The 25,906-nt window shown below is 45.2% G+C and overlaps 1 protein-coding gene across 7 annotated transcripts in view; it reads left to right on the plus strand.

Moving 5' to 3' along the window:
- The window catches only part of LOC148017674 (gibberellin receptor GID1C-like), a 49,191-nt gene extending 24,271 nt beyond the window's left edge, over positions 1-24,920 (plus strand). For all 7 annotated transcript variants that reach the window (XM_087663031.1, XM_087663024.1, XM_087663030.1 and 4 more), the window contains one exon: positions 23,322-24,920. In XM_087663031.1, the coding sequence (XP_087519157.1) occupies positions 23,322-24,695 (1,374 nt within the window). In that variant the 3' untranslated portion in view covers positions 24,696-24,920. The remainder of the gene's footprint in view (positions 1-23,321) is intronic.
- Positions 24,921-25,906: the final 986 nt, after the last annotated feature.

Genomic DNA, 25,906 nt, shown 5'->3' on the forward strand with positions numbered 1-25,906 from the left:
GGTGCTCGAACGGGGTCAAGGGGAGCCTAGGAAGTGAGTGAGTCTAAAAATAGTATAACTCACTCCAAGGGGATGGCTGGCGGGGGAAGTTACGATTTGGGTTTCTAGCCAGCAACTTCCTAGACGTGGCTGGGAGGAGAGCCGAGGAGAACTCTCTTGTGCTTGTTTTCCATATAGCTGAGTGGGAGACACTGGCAGAAAGGACTCCTGCATGTAATAGGCTGTACCTGGAAAGAGAAAAAAGGTGCATTACTTGTGGCTGTGCGCCATTGTTGTGTGGTGCATTGTGCACGTGCTAGTGGGATGGAGTTTAGGGTGACAGGTCTAACCACAGGTGAGTGTTACCTCCCTGGGCATGTCTTGCCCTTGATGTGCCCTAAGCAAGAAGTGGGGGATCAAAGTGAGGCTAGGAAGTTAGGAACGGAGCCGGCCGAGCTGGGTCACAGGACGCGCCTATCTTGAGGGCCCCTAGGTGCAGTGGCTGTGGTGGATGTGCAACTTGCGGTGACGATGTTTAAATTTTTTTTTTTTAAAGGGGTGCTCTCAGACTGTACTCTGATCTTACTTGGACGACTCGCGAGGGGGCCTTTGGGATTTAGTTAAGAAGGTGTAGCTCTACAGGTATTCCTTGATGTTAGCCTCTCCCATTGAGAGGTGTGGTTGACAAAAAATGGTAGCTGCCTCTCGTAAAGTGGCTATCATTCATGCCTTCAAGGATCCTTATGCAAAACGAGGGAAGTAGGATTGGCCTCATCATGAGCCTAGCCATAGCACAACTATCTATTCCTAGGTTAATGTAAAAAAAGAGTGGGGGGAGGTGGGCTTCCTCAACTACTGGCTTTTGTTTAAGCGAAACCTAATGATCCTTAGGTAATTACAAGTGGTTATGAAGGCTGGGTCTGGGTAGGAAGAGAAATTCTCTAGGAAGCGGTTAATAGAAGGGCGTAGGTTCCCTACTCTAAAGGTCATGCATTCCCCGGGAGTTGCTGCATTGACATTGTAGATCTTCGGAAAGTCATACCTGCCATGCACCCCCCTATCGTAATCCACCCCGTGTCTGCAAGGGTAGGGCATGTAGCTGGGATCATTCCGTTCCTCCTGTAGCGTGCCGTAGAAAGCCATCCATGTATCAAAATTGGTGTCTCAAATCCTCCTTCGCTACTTTGGCTGCGTCCCGTAGCCTTGGACGGTTTTGGAAACCTGATAGACCTTGTCGTGCCAGTAGTATGTGGACTCCTGCCTCCATTGGGTGATGATGATGCACCGCTCCTCGCCCCATTGGTTTGCTAGGATATTGCCCAAATGAATGATTCCTTCCACTACTTCTAGGGGTATGACTTGGTTTAAGGCCCGTGGGAAGAGGAAAGAGAACTTGAAGGGTTGGGATTGGAGCTCTTGTTGTTGCCAGATAGTCAACTCTTGCGGCCAGCTGACGGGGGGTGATCCTCGCGTGACGGCATGGGCTCATCAGGAAGCTGCTGTGGCCGCGCTTGCGCCCTCTGTTGTGCTTGTTTCACAAGTTCCCGTCTTATTCTTCTTGCAATAATAATGCTCTCAGGGACTTGGGTGCCCTCCAGCTCTTCTAGGGGTAGATTAGGTAAGGGCAGACTGGCCTCCTTGATTTGCGGTTCTTCGAATGCTTGCTCGAGGTCAGGTCCTTCCTCGATGTCTTCCTTCATAGAGACATGGATTGGGGATGGGTTGGGTTGCTCTTGTTCCTCGAATCCAAGTTTCCTGAGCTTGTCAATGGAGAGGCCGGCTTGTCACAAATAGTTATGTTACTGCTCCTTGGTTATGCTCATGCCGGTTAGAAGCGTGTGCTCTTGCAGGCCATATGTTAAAGCTCTGGTTGTCAGTTCCAGCTTTCTCCTCATTCTCTCCATCGAGTCCTCGCCTTCTACTTGTGTGAGATGAAGCACAGTGCTAAAAAAGACTTGCATCTGCGTGTTGAAGCATGCTTCAGCGGCCTCAGGTCTAGACTCTGCGAGCACCCTCTCACATTTTGATACTACCAGGCACTCTGTCAGTCCTCACACTCTTTCAAGGTTGCGTTCCTCTCATTGCTGTGCCTTTTCTTCCATGTTTTCCTTACCTCTCTCCATCTCCTAAGATAGTATCATTACCACCTGTTGCTACTCACTCGAGATTTTCATCATCTGGGTCTTCTCTTCATCTCGGCGGTTCAGCTGCTCTTCGGCTATCCTCCTACCTTACTCAACCACAGAGCATTGTTGGTAGGCTTCTGCAATTCGCTCTGATAGATCTTTAGTGGTTTGCGCACAACTTTCAAGCTCTGCCCAGTGCAGCTTCCTTTTGGTCATGGCCATGGCCATTAGTGCCTCCACCTCCGCCCCGGCGTCCTTCAGGTCGTCTTGTAGGCTTCTTGTGGCTTTGTGGACGGCCTCCTCCCTCATTTCTGACGCGGCTTCTATTTCTCTCTCGAGCCTTCCTTGCTCTTCCATTGCCGTCCACAGCTGGAGTACCAGGGCATTCTCTTGTTCTTGGCGTTGTTCTTTTGATGCCTGGTCTCCTTCTTGCAGGCTTCCCTGTAGTTCTGTATGCATAGCTTCCACTCGCGCTATCCGCTGCTGAAGCTCAGCATATTACTGGATGAGTCACTGGTGGTCCCGTTGCTCCGCCACCAAATCCTGGGCCTCATATTCTAGTCTTCGCCTTAGGCGATCTTCATTTTCTTGAGCCTTATTTTCTTGGGCACTGAGTTGCTCCTTCAAGCTCTTAATTTCTTTTTGATGCTCAGAGGGTTTCCATGTCATCTCTAGTCATAGGGCTGCGGCAACCTCTCTTTCGGCCTCTAGCTCCATAGCAACGGCTTTTTTCTCTTCTTTGGCCCTCTCTAGTTGGGCTAGGAGCTCTGCCACATAGGCGTCATAGTCCGCGGCCAGGGGCATCGTTGACAGTGCTGTGGTGGACGCTTCCAGCTTTTGTCGCTTTGGGTCGTGCCTGGATTCGGTGTCCGCCAGAGGTAACCTTTTGGCTTCTGTCCTTAGCGCCATCTTGCGTACTTTTGTGACTAGGAATTGCATCATGGACATGAGCTGAGTGATATCCATGGCAGGCGCTGGCTCTTGTATGGTGGAGGTGGTGGTGGCGGTTTGAGGCGTGAGATTTGACGGTATGGGGTGCCCTTTCTCACGACGACTGGGGCTACTTCAACGCTGTCGCTTGGTTCGCCTTCATGCCATGGGCTCAAGGTGGCCATTTCTTTGGGACCGTAGGCTTCCTCTACAGACCTGTGCATGGCCTCCGCCATATCTTCATCTTCCTTCCTTTTTAGCTCTTCTGTCTCTCTCTCGGCTTTTCTCTTTCTCTCATCTTCGACCCTCTTGGACTCTTTTTAGGCCTTCCTCAACTCGGCCCATTCTTCCCTTGTCATCGTTTCTTTGGTCTCCTTTGATGGGGTTCCCTTCGTTTGTGCCTTCGGCTCTCCATGGCCGGATTGCGTCTCCTGCTCTTCCTTATCACTTATAGTCCTTTAGCTTGATTGCACTTATTCATGGTGAGGCAACCGGTCAGGGGTTTTCCTATTCCCTCTCCGCCTTCCTATGTGTCCTTCAAGGCCCTCTTAGATGATGGCCGTTAGGATCCCACCAAACCTGATGGTGGATATCTTGGAGGCGGTTCCGAACTGATCTTTTTGTGGAGGTCAAGGATTCTCCTCTTGCTATCGTTCTGCCAGTGGTCAAAACTTTCGTTGAGCTTTCAATAGTTTTGCGCACGAAGGAGTTCCAATCGATTTCGATTGGGGATCCTGTTGCAATGCTCTCCAACAATGGCACCCCGATTTTGTTCATAAGGGCATTGTACCTTTGGCTGGAGAAGAGAGTATGGACCATCTTTGCTTGCAGCTTGATATTAGGATTTGGAATATCCGTTAAACTTACCCCATCCATTGTGCGTACGACATCCTTGTTCATCCCTAGCATGCTGTACATGTCCCTTTTTGGGCGTCGCTCGGTCCTGTTAGTTAAGCCTAGGGCCCTCTCCACCACGTCAGGGGCTCAATTCCACGTTTACTTGGTGGGCTTTTTCCCCTTTCCTAATTGTCACCATGCCACAGTTCCTTTCGGCATTAAAGCTCCTTAGAAACTTTGTGCCTTTTTCGTAGTTGACTGCTTGCCCAACCTTTTCTATGTACTTTTGCAGGTTGCACTGGTCCACGAGTCGTTTTATGGGTGGCTCTTCCATGATGACATCCTCTAGGTTCATGGCATGCTTGAATGTGAATTGGTTGTAGCCCCTTGTTTCTACCGTCAAGCCATACTTAGCTTGCTCTTCCTCCATGAACAGAAGCTTGCTGCCTTTATCTTGCACTGCCATTTTAGGTTCTTGCCACATATCATGGTTCACTATTAGTATTTCTAAGACATTCTCTTGGAAAATAAACAGGAATAGATCATGCTTTTATGGCAAGAAGAACATGCTTTAAGCGATAAAAGGAATTTTTCCTTGAGCAGTTCTATTCATTTCCAAGATCTTATGTCACTTTTCCTTGATATCACCTTTCTTCATGTTTACCCCCTTTCCCTTGAGAAGGATCCTCCTAGGATTGGACACGGGAGAGCCAAGACATTTGAGCATCGTAGGGTGCCATATACTTGGGCATCAGCCAATCATAGAAATCAGGGTTGTATTCCAATTGGGTATGACGATCGAGATTACAAGGGCTAATGCATACTCAGATAATGTAGGTTAGGACATCGGTTAGAAAGTCCCCCGAGTTGATGCGGCTAGCTACATGTAGCTCTTCTTCCGTAAGGATACGATCAATGTAAGGATGGGCCAAGACCTAGTCGTCTAGGTGTTTGGAGCGAGTGGTGGCTAAGACCCTAAACGAGGTTGATGCTACGTAAGTCGGGTCATACTCAGTTGTCTTGATGGTGTGTCGCTACTCAACATTAGTCATTATTTTGCAACCTCGCTTCTCCCATTGGAGGCGTAGGTTATCCCATTTTTGTAGGAACGTCAAGTTAGAGTTGGCGGTGGTTTTGTGGTTTGGGTGGGTTGTGATAACTCAGGACTCCCCTTCTTAGGCTTGGTCCCAGGTGGCTCTATCCGTGGCATAGTAGGCTTTGGTGGAGCCTTGCTGTCCTTGTTGGAAGTTGTCACGATTTGAACTTTGCCAATAGAAAGGTGAATCCGTTGCAGATCGTAGTCCATGTTGCAGTGTGCTTGTTTCTTGAAAGTGTGTCCTTATAGCGTTTCTTGACCTGCATCCTTCATATTTGGCAATACGTAGAAGATGACTGGTAGGATGTCAGACTCGATAGAGACTGCAATCTTGCACTTCCCTAGGAGTGCATATGACTTGCCCCCGAATGGGTTGAGTTTAGCGTTGGTGGCTTGTATCTGTGGCTGACAAATGAGGGTCCAATGAGTGTAGGTCAAGACATTGAAGTCAGCTTTCTCGTCAATCAAGACATCAAAAGCATGCGTGTGCCGAGCGGTGGCCGTGATGTGTAGGGATGATGGTGCTACCACCACTTCATCCTTGTCCTCTAGTTCGGTGATGGTGGCTACTCCGACATTGATAAGGGTTTGCAACATAGGGGGCTTATGCCGTGGGTGTGCGGGAGGATAGTACGTCTTTACGTGAATGCTATTAAAGAAGCCTATGCCCTCACCTTTAGTGCCGTGGGTGTGGACGTGATTGCCATTAAAGAAGCCTATGTCCTCACCTTCAGTGTCGGATTCTATGGTGTCTACCATCTCGCTAGTTTCCTCACTACTGGAGTAGCAATCCTCGTACTCATCATCAGAGTCGACTTCTCCTTTTTGCTCGTTATCCCTCGGAATCTCGTCTTTGGCATGTCCTTCGTCGGTAACTAAGGCCCAATTATACATGAGGTTCAGGTTATGCACCTTAGTCCATCTCCACTTAAGAGCGTTCATGAGGTTTTTGAGGGGCTTGAGATTAGTGGCGGGATTGCTAGTCAACTTGCTTGCCAGAGATACTGGAGGGTCTCGTGCAATTCTAGCTTGTTGCTAGGAACTTAGGAAGGGATAGGTCTAGGTGGGCTGCTTGAGCTCCTGGCCATCGGAGAGAGGGTCACTACGGGCTCCCTCCTTGAGACACTTGCGGTTTTTGCAGCCTGTTTGTATGTCTCCTCTTCGTCGGAGAATGGAAGATCGGTGATTGCTAGTGCGTGCATCCGATCTCGCTCATCGTCAGGGCAAGGAATGCATTTGGTTAGGGGTCCGTGAGACTCCCTTATTGGTGTGTCACCCCTGAGCATGGCAAGGATGGCACCCAGGTCGATAGGGGTGTCTCCCAAGTGTCCATCTTAACCTTGACCGCTTCTGTTCGGTTCTCTAGGAACATTAGATCATTGCCCTAGTCTTCCATGACTCGAGCGTTCCTCATCCAGGGTCCTCCTAGCAGAATGTCGCAGGGTCCACTCCCTTCATGACAATGAAGTTTACATAGAACTGGACATCCGCAATTTTCATTGACCAATTTTTTGAGACACTTACTCTCGTCCTAGTATCCATGACTCCTTTTCGTGTGGCATCTCTTGGGGCTAGAATAGACAAAATTGCGTGCGTCTCAGTGCCTTCCTAGAAGGCATTTTAATGTGTAGTGACTTCGGCACTAAGTGCAGTGTCAAGCTGGGTATTTGCGTGATTGCATCATGATCTTGAAAGTCAGTGGCAATTTGCTCCATCGGTTCTTCTATCTAGCGTTTCAATTCCTGCCATAGCGTGGGGTGCTACTTGAGCGTGTCTCCTAAACTCAGGGTCACTGGGGTGGACACAAGCTCGCTCAGTGTGAGGTCTATCTCTAGCACACTTTTTCTCTCCTAGCTCTCCGCTCGCGGTTGCAGGTTGCTATGCCCTGCAACGCTTTTCTAATTGCTCTTCTCTCTTCCTCTAGGGCTGCCACTATCTCCTCTACTGGTCTACCGTGGATTACTGTTTTGGTCAGCAGGTCGCATTCATTGACCATGTCTTGGACCACGGTTGGGAATTCACCCACGTCCAACTGGTCGTCTTCTAGGTCTACGTTTACTCCTGACATCATTCCTACTTCCTGCTCCACGAGGTTGTCAACCAATCCCAGTAGCTTTGATAGCGCTCTGTCCTCAATCTTGCTGTCCTTTCAGTCCCCCTACTGTCTTCGTGGGTCCTATTAATAGGGCTCTGAGGCACGTGACTATGTTTTGGGGTCTCCTCCTACTAGTGAGTTACTTCGAGTTATTAAGTTGTATGTATTCCTTATTATCGAAAACATTCCTCAACTTATGTACATTCAGTGATGGATGCCCTGTTGTGCATGGTGCACAATGAGGCTGTTTTGTCCTTTTTCAATGTACTCATGTGGAAGAAATCACTGTGTGGGGTGCACCTGCAAAATGATCATGCAATTCTAGCCATCCCCCCTTCTTGTCTACGACTTATATGACTCTAAGTGCGGTCTCTGGTCGCTCCTAAGGATTGTCTAGGGTCCGTGCTGCTCCCTCTACGTTCCATCAAGGTTGGGTTACAGTCTAGAGGCCAACCTTTGGGCTACATGTATAGTCGGCTATGTGATCGGACTCCTAGAGTTTGCCTCTAGGCCACATAGTCACGGTTTCCTCTAGTTACTGGCTTTGGCAAGCCAGGGTGGGTTTCTCGGGGTGTTTTGGTTTCCATTGTGGCTGGATCCGAGCCGTGGAATTGGTCTTAGGTTTGTATCTTTTTACTCTGGTTTGTTGGTCCGATTCCCAAAATCGGACTCTCAGAGTCAGATGGCTCGACTCCGACGAGTGGTATGATTGGACAATGCTGCTGGTTCGGTTACGAGGGTCGATTGTCGTGCTCAGATGGTTCGAGTCGTCCGATTGGACAGTTGTGTGTCTGATTGGGGTTGGTTGGTCCAACGACTATAGGGTGATCTGATAGTTGTGCGCGTCCGACTGGACAAACGGGTGTCCGATTAGAGAGTTGGTCCGATCGGCCCAAAAGATATGGTCGGACGCTTGCAGTCAAATGGTCCGACTGCTCGATTTTGGGAGTCGAGGGACCATGACACAGTGGTCCCGACTACGAAGCAACGGGGCGAACACGACGATTTTGGGTCAATTTCTTCAAGCTTGGTCCACGGTTTCACATCTATGCCAATCAAGGAAGGGTTTTGTATAGCTGGATCAAAGGAATAGCTCCAAAATCGAGTGCTCTAATCTCTTCTGCTTAGGAGGTCTCTCTCTCTCTCTCTCTCTCTCTCTCTCTCTCAAGCTCTCCTTAATCTCTCAAATGCAAAATGAGGTTTCCCTTGTTACTATTGGCCTCTTCTTGCCTTTTCCAGGTCGGCATTCACCTTAGTCTTGCTCCTTTTACTAGCATTTAATCCAGGATTTCGTTTTTTGCATTTCTTTTTCTTGTTTCAGCCTGTTATATAGCAATAGAAAACCCTACTGCATGCTCAAATGCTTTACTTCTATCCTACCTGAACGCAAGCAAAAGTCACAAGGAAAACACCTACACTACTCCATCCTACCTTTCCAAATCCAAAAAACTAAAAACCTACTTGCTAAGGAGATCGAATATCTCTTAAACTCCCTCGCTTCCTACCTACCTACCTCAAGCATCGGCTTGGGGAAAACCCTACTTCAATGCTCGATTTGAAGCGTGCAAGCGCTCAAGGCTTGAATCCGTTGGTCTCGGCAACAGAACCAAAATGTAGAGGCGATCAACCGCGAAGACCCACAAATTGCTTATTGTTTCAAGCGTTCCAAGCCGAGCACTAATGGCTACCTCTCATATAGCCGACGCGCCATCCATCTCTACGAGTGTAGTGAGCTTACCTCCATGCCTGATTGAGTTGTCTCCTCTTGCGAGCACTCTGGTAGCTCCACGATCCAAGTGTAAGCTTTAAGCAAGCTCCTTCCTCAATCCGTTGGTCTCGGCAACATAACCAAAATGTAGAGGCGATCAACCTCGAAGATCCACAGACCGCTTATTGTTTCAAGCGTTCCAAGCTAAGCACTAATGGCTACCTCTCATACAGCGGACGCGCCATCCATCTCTACGAGTGTAGTGAGCTTACCTCCATGTCCCATCGAGTTGTCTCCTCTCGCGAGTACTCTGGTAGCTCCATGATCCACTTGTAAGCTTCAAGCAAGCTCCTTCCTCAAGCTCCACACTCCAAGCTCCATTGTCGCAAGCAAGACAAGAGAAAAGAAGAGAAGAGAAGAAGAGAGGAGAAGATGAAGAGCTTCTCCACCACGGTCCCTTATTCTCACGCACTCACTCCCTCACACTCTCACACTCCCCCTCTCAAGCACAAGCTCAAGGAAGCAAGAAGGAGAAGAAGAAGAATAAGAGAGCTACTTTGGCCACATACAAGAATGAGCTCTCATTCATCTTTTGAACTTTATATACAAAGCCCTAAATCCCATTTGGGCGGTCATCCCCTTTTTACATGGCCGGCTATAGCCTAGGCAAATTTTTCCATTGTTCTCCTATCTTCCTAGCTTCCTTCCTACCACCCATCTACCTTTACAATTTGCACGGGTGAGCGCTCGGCACTCTTAAAATAAATCATGGTGCGCCTTGCCCTCTTTTACAAAAGCCTTGACTTGCGCTTTTTCTTGTGCGTCTTTCTCCTTGATTTAGGACTTTTCTGCACTTCTTGTGTTTCCATATTTTTGTTGGCGCGCCATCATCTCTCGTTTGACTTTTGCCTTGGCCTTATCTTCTGCTTTAGATTTTCTTGATTTTCCACCTTGTTCGTTTGACAGTTAACACTCATGTTGCATTAACCCACGAATTTCGGTCCGTACACTTGATAATTCGATCACCAAATAGGTCTTTGGGAGGGGGAGTCCCTTAAGAAGTTTGGTTGGGCAAGCCACCTTTGTATGTACAGTTGAGAGTGTTTGGCTGCGAGGCATTTGTACGTATACGCAAAAAACACCGCAGCAAATTGGAGCCAAAGTCCTGCAAATGCATTTTTCAAGGATATGGTGATGAGGGTGAAATGGAGTATAAATTATGGGATTGAGAGAAAAGGAAAATTGTACATAGCAATGACATTATCTTGTGGGAAGATCGCATGCATAAACAACTTGAAAAGATTGAGGAAGTTAGCAGAATTGGATTTTGAGAAGAGATACTTGTAGGATAGCAAAGAGTGGCCATTGTACAATAGAAAATACATATTGTAAATGATTGTATAAATGTAGGGAATGATGCTGAAATTGATCAACAAGAGGTTTTCCATGATATACCATAGTTTCAGCAAGAAAATGTGCCATTAGAGCAGTTGGAACAAGTAGGACAACATGCTGAACCGTTTGAACTGCAAGTTGTTAATGCATATTTTTGGGCTGAATAACCAGCAAACATTGATCATTGGGTTTATAGATTGACCAGAAATACAACACAATCAGATAGGCTTATTCCTAGTGGAAATTATGTTGTTGATTATGTCATGTTGATAGATTGTGGTGAATCGTCATGCTTCAAGGTAGCCTTGGATAGAGATGATAGCAGTTGCACTCGTATGTAGTACGAACTAGTTCGTACTATACGGTTCGTACCGTACCGTACCGTACAAATTCGTACAAAAAAACAAGTACTTTTTTTTTGCATGGTTGGTGGTGGTTTGGGTTGTTGACTGTTGTTGTTGTGGTGGTGGTGGTGATTTTGTAGCCTTGATCGATCAACCAAGAAAGGGGGTGGAAGCTTAATTAGACTCCTCATACATGTTTTGTTATGATTTATCCTAGAGCCAAAGGCCATACATAAGGTATTCAAGCAGTTCCAAACGTTTCTAATTGATGTCCCATCATTTTTCACGATATGTTAGTGTCATCAATAAATAAATTCAGCACCATTTGAGAATCATCAAGTAGCTTAATCTTATTGATTTTACCTTTGTTCATAGCTCATTTTGTACCACCCAGCCCAAAGCATTAGTACACATTGCTAATAAAACTAGGCCAGAGGATAGCTTGGCCTAATGTACCTTCTGAGAGTACACAAATTAGTGAATGTACCATCGGTAGCTACTTTAGTCTTAGCAATGCCAAACAAAACCATAACAAAATTCATAAATCTTTCACCAAAACCTTTGGTGGTTTGTTTGATAACTATTGGTCTCTTGTAGATGTTAATAAAGCATCTCATGTCATTTCACCTCTCTCTCTCTCTCTATGTGTCATTCTTCTCTCTCAAGCATATATGCCTCTTATTTGTATGATCATTCATGTATGATGTATCCACTCCTATGTATGTACTTGTAAGTTGTAGCACATGTTGCGCATGCGGCATATGCCATAGAGGTTTTGGCGTGTTACACTCAAGTATTCATCTTATATTTTCCAATAGCATTGCTATGTAGACTCTTAACATCTGATCTATCATCTATAGTTCAAAATAGTGAAGTTAAAATTTTTTTCATACTAATATCGTACCATACCTTATAAAATCTTAAGGTACCATTTAGTACCGTATTTTATCGTACCGTACCGTACCGTACTTTTCGTACCTGACGACTATGGATGATAGCAATTAATGGCATAAAGCTATGCTGTTAGAGATGGAATCTCTAAAGAAGAATGACACTTGGGATTTGATGCATTTGCCCAAGGGGTAGAAAGTCCTACTATGTAAATGGGTTTACAAGTTGAAGGTGGCTTTTGGCTCCTTGCCAAAGTGCAAAGCACAGCTTGTTGCAAAGGGGTACAACAAGAACATGGGATTGATTTGGATGAGATCTTTTCTTCTATAGTTAAGACAACTCTTTGCGGACCATATTGGGCTTGGTTGCATGTGGGGATATGGAAGTCATACAGATGGATGTAAAGACTGCTTTCTTACCTGGTGATTTGCATGAGGATAGATATATCAATAACTAGAAGGTTTTGTGGCAAAGGGGAAGGAAAAGATGTTATGTTAACTCAACAAAAGCTTGTATGGACTGAAGCAGGCACCGCATGAATTGTGTCATAAGTTTGATAGATTTATGCAATCTCAAGGATTCAAAAGGAGTCAAGTGAATCATTGCTTATATACCAAGAAGGCAATAGATGACAACCTTATTATGTTGGTTTTGTGTATGGATGACATGTTGATTGCTAGTAGGGATGTTCATGCTTTGGACACATTGAAGTAGAATCTATACGATAGTTTTGGCATGAAGGATCTTGGTGAGGCAAATCACATTCTTGGCATGCATATACTCGAGGACAGATCGAAAGATCTTCTTTATCTATTGTAGCAGGAGTTTGTATCCAAGATTTTGTAGCGTTGTAATACGGATGGGGAGAAAGCAATTGGTGTACCATTGCCTCCATATGTGAAATTGAGTGCAGAGAATAGAGGATAGCCCTACATTAGATGATGAAAATGATGAAATGGCCAAAATTCCGTATGCCTCAGTAATTGTGGGTAGCTTGATGTATGCTATGGTTGCTACATGTCCTGACATAGCATTTATAGTGGGAGTGGTTAGCAGGTATACGGCACATCCTGGCAAAAAGCATTGGGAAGCATTGAAAGGTATCAATAGATATCCTAAGGGCACAAAGGATTCGTGCATCTTCTTTGGAAAGCAAAAAGCATCTGAAACCAGCCTTCCTTCTTAGAATGGGTGGTGATAACCTGATTTAAGAGCACATAAAATGAAATACACACTTTACCATAACATTCTTGGACAGTAGACACCCTGCTGACCCCAAAATTGGCGCCCCTTGCAGTATTTCTTTAGCATTCATTCAATTGGAAGGAGTACAACTTGAGATTCTTTAATCTCCTCATGCTAAGCAATTGCTCTTGCTGTCATAAATGATCAGCAAGCCTTTTGGGTCATTTGCCTCTTGATTCACCCAGGACTTCTTCTCCAATTTGACCCTTGGCTGGTCAAATGCTGCCCCAAATCAATTCGGGATGGGCTGGCTCCTGAAATCCCTTGATAATCTTCAATTATTAGCTGCTGATTTTAATCCCTTGAGCCTTCAATCTCTGACACGGATCCCAAGGTGGTTGCTAAACCCTAATTTCTGCTATAAATTAGAGTTTACTGCAGAAATTACAGATCAGCCCACCAAAAATGGCTGAAATCTCCTCTCCTCCGAATGGTTGAGAATTGCTGAGAATGGTTGAGCATAGGCTGAAGGAGATGAGAGAATGCTGTAAAGAGAGAAAATTTTGAGATTTGTCGCGAAGAACTAATTAAAATCAGCTGCTGCTCTGCTGTACCAGCCCCAGACGGATGCACCAACAACAATAGGAGCATCAGAGACTGTGATCTTCAGGAGAAAGTGCATCTATAGCAATTGCCAACTTCCCAAGGTCAAGACTATGCAATCTCCATCACCAAAATGGTCTCCAATGGCTGGGAATTGGCCCCAAAAGCTGGCAACAATAGTCCAGTATCTCTTCCCAACAGTTCCAAAATGAAAAACGAGATTTCCCTCTCCCTTCAGTCCTATTTAACCTTTCCCCCACTTGCATGGGAAAGTTTTGCCAAGTGGCAGCTTTCTTAATCAATTTTCAGCAAATTTTCAGCCATTTAATTAATTTTCAGAATTAATTAATTCTAAAAATTAATTCAGCCCTTAATCCATGCCTATCCAAAAATTAATTGGCTAGGCCATTCGCAACCCAAAGTGGTCCCATGCATTAATTGACCCTTGGACAAGCATTAATCCATTAATTAATGCCTAGTCCCTAGTGTCACCACTGACACTTAATGGCCAATTAATGGTCTTAGGAGCAAACTGACACCAAAATTCATCTAGAATCTAACAAGTGTAACTTGTTACAACTTTTGCCTTTGACACCCATCTTTTTCACAGGGTCCTTCGGTCTTCAACTGTGAAAAAGTAGCTTGCACCTCACATGTGCAACATGTGTGCATCTTTTAATTGCACATTTGATTAATCCTTTAATCAAATGTCAATTAAGCATAAGCAAAGCATCAAATTTTCACGTCCTCGTGACAGCATCTGTCGTTGGTTTTATGGTTGCAAACTATGTTGGTCATGTTGACTGCAGAGTCTACTTTAGGATATTTATTCACCTTCATGAGAGGAGTAGTCTCTTGGATCTCCAGACTACAAAAGTGTGTTGCATTGTCTACTACAAAGGTAGAGTATGTAGTTTCCATTGAGGTGTGCAAGGAGGCTTTATGGCTTTCACATTTGGTGGGAGGGCTTGGCATTACTGAGATCCTTGTCCTTAATTGTGATAGCTAGAGAGCTATTATACTAGGACGGAACCTTGTCTTTCATGCAAAGACGAAGTACATATATGTGAAGTCTCACTTTATTAGGAATTTACTTGACAGTAGAAGCATTGAGCTTGTCAAGGTATATATAGATGATAACCTTGCAAATCTTCTTACGAAGGATCTTCTAATAGAGAGCTTTGTGTGAGAGCGCGCAACGGAAGAAGACCACAAACACAGAGGAGGAGAGAGAGAGAGGAAGCAGAAAATGAAGGAAGAAAATCTGCATTGACTGTAATGAATGTTGAATACACCAAAGTGGACTGATCAGTCCCTGCACGCAGCCCGGAGCGTCAGTGAGGGCACCAGAACAGGCTGGAAGCAATGGCAGCACCAATGCCGGAGTGGGAGAGGAAGGAGTGTGTGCTGAATCTGCAGAAGAATGTGAGAGAATGACTAGGGGGGCTGCTATAAATAGCCGCAAACCGGAAAAACTGGCCGACCTGCCCAAATATGGGCCGATTGCACACAAAAAGGCCCATTTTGGGATGAGTGCCACCTGAAAAGGGAATGCAGACTAAATCAGCAAACACAAAACTGACAGAGCTCCTCTGTCTCCTGCCAGACTCTGACAGGAGCTCACAACCAGGAGATAACAGACTGAGAATGAAAATAGAGCAGGCTAACACCCCCTCTCAGATCCTGGGAGGGTCTGAAGACCCAACAACCGCATGTGATGGAGCAAAGAAGCCTGAGGCAAAGGCTTCGTGAAGAGATCAGCCGCATTGTCCGCCGTGGGACAATAGGCCACCGCCAACTCCGAATCCACGATCCGCTCTCGAACATAGTGATACTGAACCTCAATGTGCTTCGTGCGAGCATGAAACACCAGGTTCTTTGCTAGAGCAAGGGCACTTTGGTTATCCACACGCAGCTCCGTAGGTCCTGTCTGGGAAAAGCCAATCTCCGCCAGCAAGCAACGGAGCCAAACTGCCTCCATAGCGGTCGAACATAGGGCCCGATGCTCAGCCTCTGTAGAAGAAAGTGCCACAGTAGGGTGCTTCTTGCTGCTCCAAGAGACAGCACCGGATCCAAGGGTGAAAGCATAACCTGTAGTGGATCGTCTCGAATCCACATCACCTGCCCAATCAGAATCACTCTATCCAGAAAGGGTGATCCCATCTCCATACATGATCCCGTAGGATCGAGTCCCCTGTAAATACCGAAGAACACGCAAGGCTGCTCTCCAGTGATCCTGTGTAGGAGTCTTCATAAAAGAAGACAACAAAGTCACCACAAAAGAGATATCCTGCCGAGTGTGAATCAGCCAGATGAGAGAGCCTACAAGGCACCTGTAACGAGTGGCATCTGTAAGGGGGACTCCATCTGCCGAAAGCTTGGACTCAGAGTCCATGGGGCAAGAAATAGGCACTCGGCCATACCAAACTCCGAAAGAAGCTCGGAGATGTACCTGTGCTGCGAGATAAAGATGCCATGTGCCATCTGATAGATCTCCAGGCCTAGAAAGAAGTGAAGGATCCCTAGATCCGTCATGTCGAACTCCTGCCGAAGAATGGACCGAGTATGCTCCACCTGCGGAGTGTCGCTCCCTGTAATGATAAGATCATCTACATACAAAATAAGGAAAACACAAAGAGAACCCACAACCCGAAAGTAGAGGTTGGGATCATGATCGGAGCGCTGAAAGCCACTCTGTAGAAAGAAGTGGTCAATCCTCTGGTACCAAGCACGAGGAGCCTGCTTCAGGCCATAAAGGGCCTTCCGCAGCCTGTAGACATGATCCTTCTTCCCCTGCACAAGAAAACCAGGAGGCTGTGAAACATAGATCTCCTCCTCAAGGATGCCATTCAGAAAGGCTGACTTGACGTCCATCTGAAAAACAAGCCAACGGTGGTGAGCTGCAAGAGCCAAAATAACTCGAATAGCCCAAGGAGCCATCTGCAAGATACTTGGTCTTAAAGACCCATTTCACACCTATCACCTTCCGTTTCTTGGGACGCGGTACAAGCTCCCAAGTATGGTTCCGCTCGATGGAATCGAGCTCTGCCTGCATAGCCTGTCTCCAAATATCTTGTGCAAGAGCCTCCTCCACAGTGGAAGGCTCGGAATCCTGAAGAATCTGAGACATAAGAGCATAGTTCACACATAGTGAACTATCCCGCTGGGCCTGTAAGCGGGCTGATCTGCGTGGACCTGTAGAAGAAGCAGGAAAGTGAGTAACACCTGAATCCTGCATGAGCCGGCGATACCATAAGGGAATCCTAAGAGACTCCTCCTGTTGTGAGGGAGACCGAGTAGTCTCCGGAACCTACAAAGCCCCTGTCTCTGCGAGGGACTCCCCCTCACCAAGTGAAGGTAGATCCTCCTCATCTGAAGAAGGCTCCCCATCTGATGGCTGTGGATCTCGAGAAGACTCCTGAGGGGAGGCTGAAGGGGTAGAAGAACTCGTAGAAGGAGTCATATCCGCCAAAGGGGGAGGGGAAGCCGTAGTAGAAAGAGGAAGGGGAGGGGGAGGGGGCGATGACGAAGGAGGGGTGCTAAGAGGTATCCTGGAAGGAAGAGAAGGTAGAGAAGGTGGGGGGTGGTCCGTCGATGTCGAAGAAGCACCTGTAACAGAACCATCAATCGGATCCTCGGAGGCCGAAGCCTCATCAAAGATCACATTCCTGCTCACCTCAATCTTCCGTGTCATCGGGTCGTAGAGCTGATATCCCTTCGTGGTCGTGCTATAGCCCACGAAGATAAGCTTGCTCGACTTAGAGTCGAGCTTCGTCTTCCTCTTCTTCTTGTCCACATGGACAAAAGCATCGCACCCAAAGATGCGAAAGTGGGATACGGAAGGCTTCTTCCTAAAGAAAGCCTCATAAGGAGTCATGTCCTGTAAAGCCGAAGTTGGAGAGCGGTTGCGAATATGCACCGCTGTAGCCACCGCCTCACCCCAAAGGAAATGAGGAAGACTCCTATGCTCCAGCATAGATCGGGCCATCTCCACCATGGTCCGATTCGCACGCTCCACCACACCATTCTTTGATGGTGTGTTCGGATGGGAATACTCCACCCGAATGCCGTGATCCCTGCAAAACTGAGAGAAAAGGTGAGAAGTGAACTCGCCACCGTGATCAGCTCGAACGCCACGAACTTTGGAAGTTGTTTGTGTCTCCACAAACACCTCCACTCGCAGAAACGGGAGTACGCCTCGCTCTTGTACTCCAAGAAATAAGGCCACACATAACGACTGAAGTCGTCCACAATCAGCATCAAATACTTGGCCTTTCCAAGGAAGGCCGTTCCCATAGGTCCGCAAAGGTCGGTGTGAACCAACTCAAGCGGAGAAGTAGCCCTCCTAGAGGCAACCTGAGGGTGAGGCTGCTATGCTGCTTGCCCCTCAAACAGCTAGGGCACAAAGTGTGAAGAGGAGGGAAATCTGGAAGTCCCTCCACCATCTTTCTCTGAGAAGCCCGCCGAATAGAATCGAGGTTCAAATGACCATACCGAGTATGCCAAAGCAGCCCAAGCTCGTGGGAAGCCCTCGCAGCCAAGGCTGTGAGCTTATAAAGCCCACCATCTTGTGTACCTGTCCAAAGAGCGTCACCTGTAGAAGCATGCTCCACTGTGATTGCATCCTGTGTAAAAATGACTCGGGTACCTAGCTGAGTAAGTCTCCTGAGTGGTAGAAGCTAGGGCTGTATCCTCCTCAACAAAGACATGCACAAACGCAGACTCTGTCGTGGCGGGGGCCGCCTTCGAGTCCTCCTTGGGCTTCAAATGGGGGTACTTCTGCCAACACTTCTCCTTGGGATGAGTACCTGTGACATTAATGTGACATTAAAAGTGATATTTAATGTAACATTAAGGTCACAAATATTGAATGTGACATTAAAGTGACATTAAGGTAAATCTAGGGGAACACGCACGAGGATGACCGTCCGGGCTCTTGGGCGCCCGAACGGGGTTAAGGGGAGCCTAGAGAGTAAGAGAGTCCAAGAATAGTAGGACTCACCAAAAGTGGACGGCTAGCAGAGGAAACGGGGAAGGAAATGTGACATTAATGTGACATTAATGGACGCAACCGATTCTTAAGGGGAAGGAAATGCGACATCAAAAGTGATATTTAATGTAACATTAAGGTCACAAATATTGAATGTGACATTAAAGTGACATTTAATGTGACATTTTAGGGGAACACGCACGAGGATGACCGTCCGGGCTCTTGGGCACCCGAACGGGGTTAAGGGGGGCCTAGAGAGTAAGAGAGTCCAAGAATAGTAGGACTCACCAAAAGTGGACGGCTGGCAGAGGAAACGGGGAGAGAGGTGCCAGCACTTATCTAGGCGTGGTTGGGAGGAGAAACGGATCACTCGTGCTCACGGAGGAGAACTATTTTCTCTTGAACTATTTCTCTTCTGGCTTCATCGTTTTCTGTCTTGTCCTGAGTCATCTTACAGTACCCTTCCCACAGTGGGGGCACTTGGGCTTCTTCTCCTTCGCATCCTTCTCGTCCTCCTCCTTCTTGTCCTTGGCCTTCTCCTTCTGTTGCTTCTTCTTCTTGCCCCCACCTGTACCTGCAGTAAAAGCCTTGGTGGAGCCAGTGGCACCCACCTCTTTGAGTCGCTTGTCATGCTCCAAGACAAGCGGGGAAAGTTCCTCCCATAGGAGTTTCTCGCGGGTCCTCGAGGTGATGAGGCTGGTGTAGAAGACATCATAGCGGGGTGATGGCAGCTGAGTCAACAGAATCATCACCATATCCTCGGACGATATTACACGACCAAGAGAGGCTAGCTCGCCTCGCATGTCCTCCATCGTCGTGATGTGCTCCTTCATGGAAGAAGAATCATCAAGACTGAGCATCCGCAACTTCTTCTCCAAGGAAATCTTGTGGGCAAACGTCTTGTGCTGATACAAAGACGCAAGCTTCTTCCACACTTCCGCCGCGGTCTTTAACCTGTGAACATGTACAAGAACCGAATCATGTAAACTCATAAAAAGAAAGGAACGGGCTCGAGAGTTGAGCCTATCCCACAAGGCTGCACGTTCCATAGAGGCTCCATCTAACGAATCCACGAGGGGACGGTCGATGGGCGAAGAAACAAGCTCCCATAGGTCGAATGTATCGAGGATGCACTCCACCTTGCACGACCAGAGGGAGTAGTTGGAACCATCCAACTTATCTTCCTTCGGAAAGGAAGAGAGAATCGGCACCTGAATAGAGGGAATCAAGGAAGGCATCCGCACATCTGAAGCAGCCTTCACGGAAGGCACCTTCATGGTAGATGGAACCCTCTGAGATACATGGACTGAAGAGGGACGAGTGCGAGGAGTCTCCTTCCGACGTCGAAACTCCTGATAATCCCGCCTCCGCTCAGAGGAATGATGAGGAAGGAGCTCATCCTCTGGGTCGTCAAAGCTTGAAAACTGGTAAGACATCTTCCAATCTGCAAAATACCAAACACCAAAGAAAACTGTGCCGAAGCCGAAGTATGACCAGTAGTATGGTCACCAACCACCAAAACGTAGGTTGTGATAGCCTACAAACACCTGGAGCTGCAAAACGCAAAGGTAGCTGATGAAGATCACTAGAACAGAAACCACCAACGCCAAAACGCAGCTTGGGAGTGGGTCGCCAGCAGGAGATGAGCCGCCAGGAGTGGAAACGACCACCAGATCAGGAAAACGTAGCCTGATGATGTGTCGCCCAGCTGAAGGAGAGGCCGCCTGATGGTAAACACAAGCAGGAGGGGTCATTTGATGACGTGGCAGCCTCTGGAGGAATCAACTGCAGCAAACGCAAGAAGAATGGCCACCTGGAGGGGCCGCTTGGGCAGTTGGAGATGAGGTGACAGCAGCAAAAGAGGGGTGAGGTATCTCTCCACAAGGTTAGGTCCTCCGTGCTCTCAGTCAGGCGATGATACCATGTGAGAGTGCGCAACGGAAGAAGACCACGAACACAGAGGAGGAGAGAGAGAGAGGAAGCAGAAAATGAAGGAAGAAAATCTGCACTGACTGTAATGAATGCTGAATACACCAAAGTGGACTGATCAGTCCCTGCACGCAGCCCGGAGCGTCAGTGAGGGCACCAAAACAGGCTGGAAGCAATGGCAGCACCAATGCCGGAGTGGGAGAGGAAGGAGAGTGTGCTGAATCTGCAAAAGAATGTGAGAGAATGACTGGGGGGGCTGCTATAAATAGCCCCAAACTGGAAAAACTGGCCGACCTGGCTGAATCTGGCCGACTTGCCCAAATATGGGCCGATTGCACACAAAAAGGCCCATTTTGGGATGAGTGCCACCCGAAAAGGGAATGCAGACTAAATCAGCAAACACAAAACTAACAGAGCTCCTCTGTCTCCTGCCAGACTCTGACAGGAGCTCACAATCAAGAGATGACAGACTGAGAATGAAAATAGAGCAGGCTAACACTTTGGTCATTGCCGATAGATGATTAGAGTTGACAGTATGTATTTTGGCTTTGAACGCATTGAGACTTAGCTGATTCTTTTTCTCAATATTTGGAATGGTGCCTTTAGGTGGGAGGTTGTTGGGAATAAAGGGCCATTGTACCTTTTATATGGTTACAGGTGTGAACACACCCTTACCATTTGTACTTTTATATATCTATCTCAAAAGCCTAAAAGAGGTACACTCTATTGTATCCACACATTGTGCATCTCTCTTTTTTTTTTTTTCGTAAAATTGTGCATCTCTCTCTCTCTCTCTACTACTCTACTCTTGCTCACGTTTTTCTCTCTATTTTCCGTTGCCATCGTTGACCATTGTATCTCTACTGCGTATCGCTCGCTTCAGTCAATTTATAGAAAGTTTTGGGGCCTCAATAGTCTAGAATCTCCCCCCATTTTGACTCTCTCGAATTGCTCTTTGTTTAAGGGTTTTTATATTAAATATGTATTTTTGGGGCTGTTCAAGAGGCTAATGAGCATGTCATGCATAATTTAGCTCAATACCCCCTCTCAAGCCCAAATATAAAGGCCAACCCAAAGCATGTGCTTTTGTGTTTACCCCAAGACGTCCCGCTCCAAAGCATCCAAGGCATCGGACAAAGGGTACATGTTGGCTGTCTAGTAGTCTACCAAGACTACAAAGGTGATGATTATCTTACCAAGACTAGAGAGGCTAGGGCATCGGACAAAGGGTGCATGTCGACTGGGCCTATCAAGTTGTACAAAGGTGGACATAACAACAATGAACTCTTTTTTTTTTTGGGAGTGTTTGTTTATAAAATATGGGTTTTTTTTGGAGTATTTATTTATAGAATGGCTCCTTAGGTAGATGGCCTCAGTGATACCATTAAATGCCATTTGATAATCGGCCTTGGCATTAAAGTCTTTCATAAAACCACGTTTTGTATTAAATGGAACTTGTAACCCTTGCTCTACCATTTGACCAATGAATATTAAATTATTTGTAATTAATGGCACATGTAATACATCTGATAGACTCTTTCTATGGCCATCATGCATCAAGGACAAGGGCATGTTTCTAATGTGTGAACTTGGGTGGTATGAATCATCACCTGTCTACACATAACCTGGATTTTGTAAATCTCGCATCTTTCCAAACCATTTAACATGACTAGTCATGTGATTAGATGGATCCGAATCAACATACCATACATCATTATGCGTCCCGTTTTCTATTACAGTTTTTATCTTCATTCTATTGTGAAGACGATGCATAGTTTCCTTATTGCAATTTACCACTGTACATATCATTCTTCTTAGTAGAACATGGGCTGCAATATGACCTATTTTGCCACAATAATGACGAACAATAGCAAAATTTTCAGAACCTCTATTTTTCTATCCACCTCTTTCTCTAGAGCTCCCCCTACCTCTAAAGTTTCTACGGCCTCCTGAAACTTGCATTTCACTAAATTGCTAATTTAACTTGTTTTGCTGGTTATCACCAGCACATCCCATACCACGGCCTCTTGAAGAGGATTGCCATGTTCCCTTTTTGAACTTGAGTAAAGTGCGTGGACTTCTAAAAGATTCACCTTGCATGTTGATCTCTTCGGTAATCATGAGAGAGACCAACTCATCAAAGTCCCTTCACATTCAATGTCTTTCTTCTGGCAAAACCCTTATACTACAAAACAAGCCTTGTACTTGTCTAAAGTCCCATTAGCCTTTAGCTTAGTTCTAAGAATCCACTTTGTCTTGTAGAATTTTTTGTGACACAGATGATACGCCAAAGTCCAAATCTTATTTCAATCAATACTCTCATGCTCCTTTCCCTCGGCCTCTTGCCATTGGGATGCTAAAGAGTCTCCTGCCTAATATCTAGCTCAAAATAGTTCTAAGAATCCACTTTGTCTTGTAGAATTTTTTGTGACACAGATGATACGCCAAAGTCCAAATCTTATTTCAATCAATACTCTCATGCTCCTTTCCCTCGGCCTCTTGCCATTGGGATGCTAAAGAGTCTCCTGCCTAATATCTAGCTCAAAATGGGCTATTTAATTAGTTGTAAATAGTGATGCCAATAATTTGTGCTTGATACAAGGAGCTTTTAGAAAAGATTTGTTAATCAATTATTGAAATTTCTTTTTAAAATGTTATCTTTTGGTTTATCTTTTTGAGAAATCTATAGCTTGTTATTCTATTAAAAAATATTGGTAACATTTGGTTTTAAGTCAAATTCTTTTCTATTTTTTAAGTCAAAATATAAGGGGTAAGTAGTATACATTAATTTTATTTAAAACTTTGGATATTTCAACTCTTATTTTAATACTTTTTTTCTTTCTAAAGTTATTTCAACTCTTGGAGTAAATTATCCTAATAAGAGTGATGTTGATATTAATTTTCTCCCTTGATTTAGTATTTAAAAAATGTACTAAGTTTGATGAGTTTTAAAAATTTTAAATGTTCAATAGTATATGGAAGAAATTAAACTAGGAGCTCTTGATTTGCTTGAGGATCCATTCAATGCACCTTTCATTGTTGAGAATGTGTCGGTATTTGTTGATAAAACATTACATTCATTTTTGCAGTGGAGATTGGGGGCTATTGTGTAGGCTTCTTGAAGCTTTGTTTTATGATAAAATCTCCAAGACATATTTGTACGATGGTTTTACAACTTCAATTCTGATTAGGTTTTTATTTCCATGTGTGCAGGCAATTATACCAAGAAGAACATTCATAGTAATGTCCAAATTCAAGCTGTTGTATACATTGTTGAGGCGGCCTGATGGAACATTAGATAGGAGGATGGATGAGTATCTGGATAGGAAAATGCCTGCCAATGCGAACCCATTAGGAGGGGTAGCTACCATGGACGTATGTATAGAGAGAGCGTCTGGCTTGTGGGCAAGGATCTTCTGGCCGACAGAGATATATCATGAGGATGATTATCTTGAAGCTGGGCCGGAAGGGAACGAAGTCAATGATGATGATGAAGAAGAAGAAGAAGAAGAAGAAGAAGAAGAAGAAGAAAGACAAGCAGCAGGAGGAGGAGAAGAACAAGAATTAGAAGTAGAAGAGGAAGGAGGAGGAGAAGAAGAAGAGGAAGAGGAAGAGGAAGAGGAAGAGGAAGAGGAAGGGGTAGAGGTAGAGGCAGAGGAAGAGGCAGAAGAAGGTGAAAAAGAAGAGGAAGTGGTAGAGGAAGAGGAACTTGAAGGATTGACAAAATCAGAGGAACAAAAGGTAGCATCAGGAAATGACAACGGTAGCATAGCAATAGACCATAGGGAACGAAGGGATAAAACACTGGTGACAGATCTACTTGCTAAGAATGATGAACTAGAAGAGGAGGGATTAAGACCCTTAGTGGTTTACTTCCATGGAGGCTCCTTTGTCCATTCTTCGGCCAATAGTTGTATATATGATACCTTGTGCAGAAGGATTGCTCGAACATGTGGTGCTGTCATCATCTCAGTTAATTTTCGTAGAGCTCCAGAACACAAATGTCCAATCCCCTATGAAGATGGTCTTACTTGCTTGAGGTGGATCAACAGTCGTGCAGGAAAGCTATGCTTGCATCCTTTTCAATGCAGAACAAAGAAGGTGTTTCTTGCAGGAGATACAGGAGGAGGCAATATAGCCCACCATGTAGCAGCAAGGGCACCCCTTCAAGGAATCTCCCTTTTAGGAATGGTTCTAATCATGCCAATGTTTGGAGGAGAACAAAGAACTGTTCATGAGAGGAGGATGGATGGCAAGTATTTCGTGAGTATTCATGATAGAGACTGGTACTGGAGAGCTTTTCTTCCTGAAGGGGCAAATAGAGATGACCCTGCTTGCAATCCTTTGTCTCCACATGCTCCTAGAATATGCGAACTTGGCCTTCCTCCATGTTTAGTGGTTGTGGGGGGATTTGATCTTCTCAGAGATTGGCAGTTGAGATATATTAATGCTTTGGAAAGAGCAGGCAAGGATGTTGAGATGCTGTTTTTGGAGAAAGTGACCATGGGCTTCTTTCTCATGCCAAACTCTCCTTTCTTTTTCTCTTTTATAGCGAAGGTTAGAGAATTTCTTAGGAAACATTTTTGATGTATGCATCATTTGCATCTTTCTTTCTTCCTTGTTGTAAGAGGCTGCCAATCAGTATCTAAATTTGCAAGATGGTGGTTGTTGCATAATTTAGCATGGAGTGGTATTTGCCTTCAATTGGCGAATTTTATCCGGAACTAAAGTAGGTATAAATTTCTCATGAAGCAAAAGTATGATTTGTACAAGAGGACCATTGATTCTTCTCTTTTATGTTGTACTTAGTAATAGCTATTTGTTGAAAGATAGAAAAATCTTCTACATCCATGTATTGCCTTGTTACAAATATATGTTGACCTATATTTGCTAACTTAACAAAGGCTTGCATTCTTAAGGGAACATCATTAGCATCTCAAACAAGAAGATGAGGGTCTAGTATCGCACAAGAATTGGTTACACTAAAATAAGCATGCACTTCAACAATAAAATGAATAAAATGAGGGAACACCTTTTTATATCTTCAAAGTCATCAATTGTTGGTTTGTTAAAGGTGGGTATTGCTCTTTTCACTCATATGGCCACCCATATTCTATGTAGTTTAGTTGGTGTGATTTTAAAATAAAAGAACAAGGAATAAAACTCCAAGGAATTAGTGTTATTTTGTCAAAAGTCAAGCTTTTTAAAATCAGAGCAGGTGAGAGAGATGATGGTCTTTTTAACAAATTTAGAGAGTTGTTTAATCCTTGAAAGTTGCTAATGCAAAAGACCTTGTTGGGAAAATAATTGAACTTGCATATGGTATCTTGCAATAGCAATCGAAAGGAGATGTAATAGTATTGAAGCAAATGTGGTTTGCATGACCAAATTTTGTTAATCCCATGCCCATAATATAAATTTTTGAGAATGCAAAGATTTGTAAATCTAAGGAGATGCTTGTGTAGAGATTTAGCCCAAATCCTTTGTTGAGTGGCAAATAAAATAAATTTTTTTTAAGGTGCATTTAGCCCACTAAGATTTAGCTTGGCCTTGGAAAAATATACCAAATATAATAAACATGAGGTCTTTTCTTGACGCATCTAGTGTAGTGATAATAGTTAAAGAAATAAACATATGATTTTTAGGTCTCAATCTATACCTTACAAATAAAATTTGTATGAATTGAGGTTGCCATCAAACTTGATTTCGATAGATAAACCCCTTTTCATAGAAGTAGAAAGCAAGTAGGTTAGTTAGGGTTGCAATTGAATAGTCTATGATGTTTGTCTATATCTAGG

The sequence above is a fragment of the Lygodium microphyllum genome, chromosome 22, assembly GCF_053477565.2.
Source record: "Lygodium microphyllum isolate KBCC chromosome 22, Lygodium_microphyllum_v1.1.10, whole genome shotgun sequence".
NCBI classification, from domain to species: Eukaryota; Viridiplantae; Streptophyta; class Polypodiopsida; order Schizaeales; family Lygodiaceae; genus Lygodium; species Lygodium microphyllum.